General features: G+C 38.0%; 1 protein-coding gene across 1 annotated transcript; it reads left to right on the top strand.

The window, feature by feature from the left end:
• The first annotated feature begins 5,492 nt into the window (after positions 1-5,492).
• TENT5D (terminal nucleotidyltransferase 5D) lies at positions 5,493-6,690 on the top strand. Its single transcript, XM_075161795.1, has one exon. It carries the CDS (start codon positions 5,493-5,495, stop codon positions 6,666-6,668), a length of 1,176 nt encoding a protein of 391 aa, XP_075017896.1. The 3' UTR covers positions 6,669-6,690.
• The last annotated feature ends 311 nt before the right edge of the window (positions 6,691-7,001 follow it).

Genomic DNA, 7,001 nt, shown 5'->3' on the forward strand with positions numbered 1-7,001 from the left:
GGAGCATTGAAGTATTCCATATAATTGTTGTAAAACAGACAAATAGGAAAGCAGATAAAAGCAAAGGGAAGAGAATGGAGCTAACACAGCTGCAGAAAAACTATTTCAGATGTATTCTGCTTGAGAATGCCAGCACATTGCAAACCCTTTGAAAATACACTGAAGAAACATTATAGAATATATAAAAAGAGAATCTTAAACAGTTTATCGGTAAAATATGAGCTAAATTTGATGAGACTGTCCTCTAGATTTTATGTATCTGTTTCTATGAAAGTTGTGTGGAACATGAAAGCTATCATTAGCGTGGCAGATTTTCTTCATTCAGATGTAAAGCCAGATCTGCTTTTATTTTTTTGATGAAGCTGGTGTATGGCAGAGTGCTAAGGGGTGGTTAACTAAACCTTTTAGCATCATTGTAAAACAAATGATGTAAAACAAAAACCAAAACTAAACTCAGTTGTTTGGTCCAAACCCTGCTGAAGAAAATTAGAGCCTCTAATTTCAATATAAAAATAAATAGTAAAAATTAGCAAAACTATGTTTAATGATCCCACAGTAACTAAACATCTTTGCACATCGCAACCGCTTCATCAGCTGAAGGTGACCACTCAAGGACAAGTTGGAACTTGAATCAGGGAAATATTTTTCTAACCTTATAATAAGGATAATATATCACAAAACTTGACTAGGTTGATCCATCTTATTCTGTGTTTCTCTAGCCAGAATATGTAAAAGAAAACAGCCTGAAAGCTACCTTCCGTCATCGCTTAATCAGGCAGGATTCAGGGTCCATTGCAGTTTATAGTAACATTTTAAATCCCATAAACAAAAAACTAAGAAAAATCACTAGGAGAGAGTCTCAATAAGTTACAAATACTGATGAAGTGAGGAAAAGAAACCCCTCTTGTTAATAAACAATTTCAAAGGCTATTTGTTCCTTTCACTGCCATGGTGCTAGAGTTTATGCAGCCTTCCATTTGCCCATGTACGGATTTTAAGATGGGAAAACACTAAATGTGAAACACATGAAACACTGTTAGGTATCCATGTGGAAGAAGTTACAGAAACTGGATTCTTTGGCGGGGTGCAGCAGGGCAGACCCAGGGAAGGCTGGGACTGTGGGTGCCGGCGAGTAAGAGCTCTCAAAGTACTTGTCACATGTACGGTTACCCTAAATGGCGTAATGCTGCTGCTGGCAAAGGGGCCTCCAGGGATCATCCTCCATTGGAAACATTCCCAGTTTCCAAAGAACAAAGTGATTTTCCAGCCTCTTTTCCCATTAACCGACCCAACCCCAGCACTCGCTTGTGTTCGGCTTCGTCTGGCTGCTGTGGTTACGTGCAGTGAGTTGCCTTCCCTTCATCCCTTGATCTCTCTTGTTTTACACAATGCTTTGACTAATTATAGCCTCAACACTGCTGCTGATTTATTGTAACTGAGGCTTACTTGCATTAATAATAACTCTTGATGTTAGCCTGAGCACCTCGGTAAATAAATTTGCCACCGCGTTAAGAAATAAGGTTCCTAATGACTATAAAATTGCTTGGAAATTGTTCTTGTTGCCAGACAAGATTAAGGAAAAGAAGAAGAGAAGGTCCTTCTAGGAAAGTGTAGGGTTATGTACTGGGTTGCCAGCTGGAAGCAAATTAGTAAATAATAAAAAAAAAAGAGTTTTTTAGGTTTATCTGCAAATTAATTATATTCTTGACAACTTAATTCCTGTTTTTGCTAGACATTTATTTCCTAGGACATTTTCCTTACTTGTCAAAGTTGAAGGCATTATTTCAGCACATAATTCTTAATATTTATCATAAGACATTTCTCAGACATTAATGTTGAGGCTCTGAACTCACAAAGCATCACCGGATTCTCCAGGAATCACTTCAGAGAAATGACATTTTGAGGTACGACTCTTCAACACAAAAGAGATATTTACTGACATTACCTTTCCCTGTCATTTTAAAATCTTAGTGTATTGCAATAAAATCGAAAATAACTAAAAACATGTAGCAATAAAGGAAGAATTTCTAAGCTTATTTAGGCATACTTCCATCTTCTGACTTTCAAAAAGTGTTTGAAGAGGGTCCCTCCGCTAAAAGAGGGGATTGAATTTCAACGTTCCCTTCTCTAAGCCCTTTCTTTTACATCACAGCATTAACCTTGAAAAGCTCTCTCAAAGTTTTGCAATATCAGACAAATCACATAACAAAAACTATTGCTTATACAACAATTCTGACAACTGTAAGTTTGCTAGTAGATCGTTAGAGCTGGTCTACCATAAACTGACGTACCAATAATACAGATGTCAAACATGGCAGCAAAAAAGTTGGTACAAAAACCTCTCCTCCCAACCTTCTCACTCCACCCAGTGTTGTGCTACTTCCAAAATTCACAGTGGCTTTCTATAACAGCTATTTTTGATGATAAAAATGTACTGGGATGTCATAAGGGCTATGAAGGATGGATAGAAGTTTTTCATAATAATAGTTTGTGGTAATAAAGGAATAAGCATGGAATCATAATAATAAATAGCTAATGGTAAAGTCATAGACATGTAAAGTGGGCAGTGCTATGGATGGCAATTTCCTTTTCAGTTCGAATGTCCTATCTTCTAAATGCCCGCAGGAATGTGTGTATACAAATATATATATATTTACATGTTATGTATATGGAGTTACATACTATGTAAACAATGCCAGGGACAACTTGGTTGTGCCAGAACTATAGGACTGAATCCAAGACCTTCACACTGCCAATTCAGTGGCAATTAAACTCCCAACTTTGGTCCCGATTTAGCCAACTTTTAAAGCATGCGTTAAACTTCAAACATATGGTTAGTTCCATTCTTTGTAGTGAGGCCAGAAAGGTGCTTGAAATTACATATGCTCTTGATTAGCTTGCTTGGGAGCTGAAGCTATAGTAGAAGTATGTGAAAAATAGCTCTGTAATATTCCCAAGCCATTTATCGGTTCACAAGTTACTTGAAATTACTAAAATATTCCAGAATGTGGAATCTGAAGGCGAGGGAAGCAAAATATATGACAACATACATATGCAGTCACTACTGATTAAGAAACAACAGTGTAGACTTTTTGGTGGTGTTATTACTCAGTATGATTTTACTTTATTTTTATTCGTGAGCTTTAGCTGAAAAAATATGTTTTAGCCATCTGTCTGCAGAAACATTTCTCAATGCTGCAGCAGTACGTTTGCAGTGTTGGCAGATACCCGAAAGTCACTTCTTTCACTCGGATAGTGACTCACTGAGCCGTTTCAGATCACACCTGAACACCACCTGAGTTTCGCATCTCCAGTCACTTTTCTTCAGTCCCTTCGAACTCCAGCTTTGCATCAGCCTGGCTGGGAGACACAGCTTTGTCTGGGCAGCGGTCCCGATTGCTGCCTTCTGAGAAACAGCCACCTACCTACACGGGATTTCATAGTTTTCCTCTGGAAAATAGATTATGGAGTTCAGTGTCACGGTATAATTATACCTATATATAGCTATAATTCCTATCCCACTTGTATGCCGTGTTAAGGAATACAGTGATGTTTAGTTTGATTTTTCTTTTAGGTGCTCAGGTAGCGTTTCAACAGCAATGATCTAAACCCCCTTGCTATGTAACAAATACTTTATTGCAATTATTTTTAAATTATTTTCAGTTTCCCTGAATTCTCTCTGAACTAAGCTTGCACAAACCCAACAGAAATATTCTTAAAACAAGCTTTAACTGAGACATGCAACATTAAAGGAGAAAGCAAAAGGACAATGTTTGTGCAGAAAAAAAGAAATTCCCTTCAGTAATCAAAGTTGTTTTCAGTATCTGTACCTCCATCTATAAGATGTCTCAACAGCAGCTTCCCATGGGTTGAGGATGTCCATGTCTGACTCAGGACAGTAAAGAAATACCCAAAATAACTGTATTGACTAAAAAAAGGTCCCGCTATGTCCATATATGTTCTCTTCCTTCACCTGTAGCTCAGAGCAGCAAACAGAGCTTCAAACTCAACGCACTGAGGCACAGCAGCCAAGCACTGGGGTTAATCAGAAAGTTATCAGTAAATCACAATATCTGCCTGTGAGTTATCATGCGATTTATGAGAGAGTATTGAAAAATAGTATGATAGGATTCAGCAATAAACCTTTCTGACTAACTGCCTGAGCATTAACTACCCCAGAAGAACGGAGGAAGTGTAAGCAGGCAAGAGGGGACACAGCGTGAAATGATGCCCATGGATTCTGGAAGTTTTTTAGCCCTCTGAACTATTTCTGTTCTGTAACACTGACATTAATGTCATTACACCTTGGACACCTAATGCTCAATGATATTTTTCTTTTCTGTAGTTCCTTAAATTCATTACTTACTGTAATCACCCCTAATTATATAATTCTATGATTGTGTTTAATTGTATTCACAGTATACATAAATAAAATTAAAAAACTAAAGCATTCAAATTCCCATTACAAAAATTTAGTTAAAATAAAGTTTGCATGTGACCAATTAGGAAAAATTTAAAACCATTGTTGCGAGGTTTGCAACTTTTTCTTTCTCATTGTAAAATGTGAATAAATTATCCATGCTAAGGTCTATCTGCCTGCTAACTAGGAAGATATGAAGACAAGAAACAATTCCAGAGCCTGAGCTTTATCCCATGTATTCTGTAGGCGCTTCTTTACAGGCTTTCTTGTAAGGTTTTCGGGTATCAGTGCAGACTGGAAGGGGTTTTCTTATCAGTTCTGCAAACCATAACTTGCAGCATTGGTACATTAATGTAGGAACACGGTTAATGGCTTAGAAGGAAAAGATTTTGCCTCAGAAACATGGTGGAAACAGCTTAACAATTATCAGATATCCAGTCCTTAAACAGTAACAAGTGGTATTAAAGGATGCAGGCGTGTAGATGATCCATAGAGACTAAAGTACATCCAAGGCATATGGCTAGATAAACAATGAGCACATTGCATCATTCCTGCTTTAAAAAAAAACTTCCTGGTCTTTCAGTAGTTTTAGGTATGCAAGTCACTGAAGATAGAGGGAGATTTCTAGGCAGGACAGAAAGAATCAAATTTGCTCATTTTTGCTCATTTTAGCTCTTAACAGTGAAATTTATTTGGAGTTTCATTATAACCACCAAGTATTTCATGTTATTAACCTTTGAGTAGTTTTAAATGAAGTCTATATGGTCTACTGCATTTACTTTGAGTCATGGATTATGCAATAACACAATGGTTTCTCAGCAGGATTAAAACCCGAGTACATTAAAATTCAATTAAAAGCCTGTGACAAGTGCCGTGGTTGACTCAGACCATTAACTGGGATTGTATCTCTCTAAAATGAACTGCTTTGTCACTGCACTGAGGAAGGAGGATATATGTTTGTTACATATGTTTGTTATAGCGTAGTGAAATGTCGGGCTCTCTTGTATTTGAGCAAATTCTAATATTTTTCTCTCAATTTCTGTTTCTCCCTAGTTAGCCAACTGACATCACAATGACTGAGGATTTAGACCACAGATTCAGCAGTCTCACCTGGGATCAGATTAAAATCCTGGATCAAGTTTTAGCTGAGGTCATACCTATTCATGGGAGAGGAAATTTTCCAACACTGGATGTAAAGCCGAAGGATATCATTCGTGTGGTAAAGGAACAGCTCATTGAAAAGCAAATCAACGTTAGAGATATCCGTCTGAACGGTTCGACAGCCAGTCACATCCTAGTAAAGCAGAATGGAACCAGTTACAAGGACCTAGACATCATTTTTGGGGTGGAACTTCCAACTGAGCTCGAGTTCCAGGTTGTTAAGGAAGCAGTTCTTAATTGCCTGTTGGACTTCTTGCCAAAATGTGTTAATAAGGAAAAAATCACTGCTCAGACCATGAAAGATGCGTATGTGCAGAAGATGGTCAAAGTCTCCACCGACCACGATCGCTGGAGTCTCATCTCGCTGTCAAACAACAGCGGCAAGAATGTAGAATTAAAGTTCGTCAACTCGCTCAGACGGCAGTTTGAGTTTAGCGTGGACTCCTTCCAAATCGTACTGGACTCCATACTAAATGTTTACAGAGCAACAGACTGCAAACTGACAGAAGACTCTCACCCCACTGTCATCGCCGAGAGTATGTACGGAGACTTCAACGAAGCAATGGACCACTTAAAATACAAACTGATTTCCACAAGGAACCCGGAGGAAATCAGAGGAGGTGGCCTCCTGAAGTACAGCAATCTCCTGGTTCGTGACTTTAAGCCAGCAGATGAGGCTGAAATTAAATCTCTGGAACGTTACATGTGCTCCAGGTTCTTCATTGATTTTCCAGATGTTGCTGAGCAGCAAAGGAAAATTGAGTCATATCTGCGCAACCACTTCATCGGGGAAGAGAAAAGCAAGTATGACTACTTGATGACTCTGCGTGGAGTTGTAAACGAGAGCACAGTCTGTCTCATGGGACACGAACGAAGACAAACTCTGAATATGATCACAATTCTGGCTTTAAAAGTACTCGGAGAACAAAATATCATCCCAAATGCAGCCAATGTAACATGCTATTATCAACCTGCTCCATATATCAGTGACAGAAACTTCAGCAATTACTACATTGCTCACGGACAACCACCTATCATCTACCAGCCATACCCATTTCACATACAAATGCAAAGCGGCATGGTTTAGGAACACGATAACCTCCTCAGCACTTACACTCCTCTCTCTTTCCAGTTCTCTCTGTAATAAAGGCCTCATTAAAGCAAGTTTTATCATCGCTTTTGATTTAAGGACATATTTTTGTGCAAGTTGCCAAAGTTATTTGGTTGATCGATGTCTAAATCACTGTTAAACAGATCGTAAAATAAGTGAAACGGCTATCATTCATGAAGTATTTATAACCCTTCATGTGTTTGGCCTATACTTTTTTTTTCAATGAAAAGAGAAGGATATAAATTATTCTAATTTTATAAAATGAAATGCACTAAGTTCTGGGTTCTAAAAAATTCTTAAGCAAAATTT

This window comes from Calonectris borealis, chromosome 13 (genome assembly GCF_964195595.1).
Source record: "Calonectris borealis chromosome 13, bCalBor7.hap1.2, whole genome shotgun sequence".
In the NCBI taxonomy this organism is placed as follows: domain Eukaryota; kingdom Metazoa; phylum Chordata; class Aves; order Procellariiformes; family Procellariidae; genus Calonectris; species Calonectris borealis.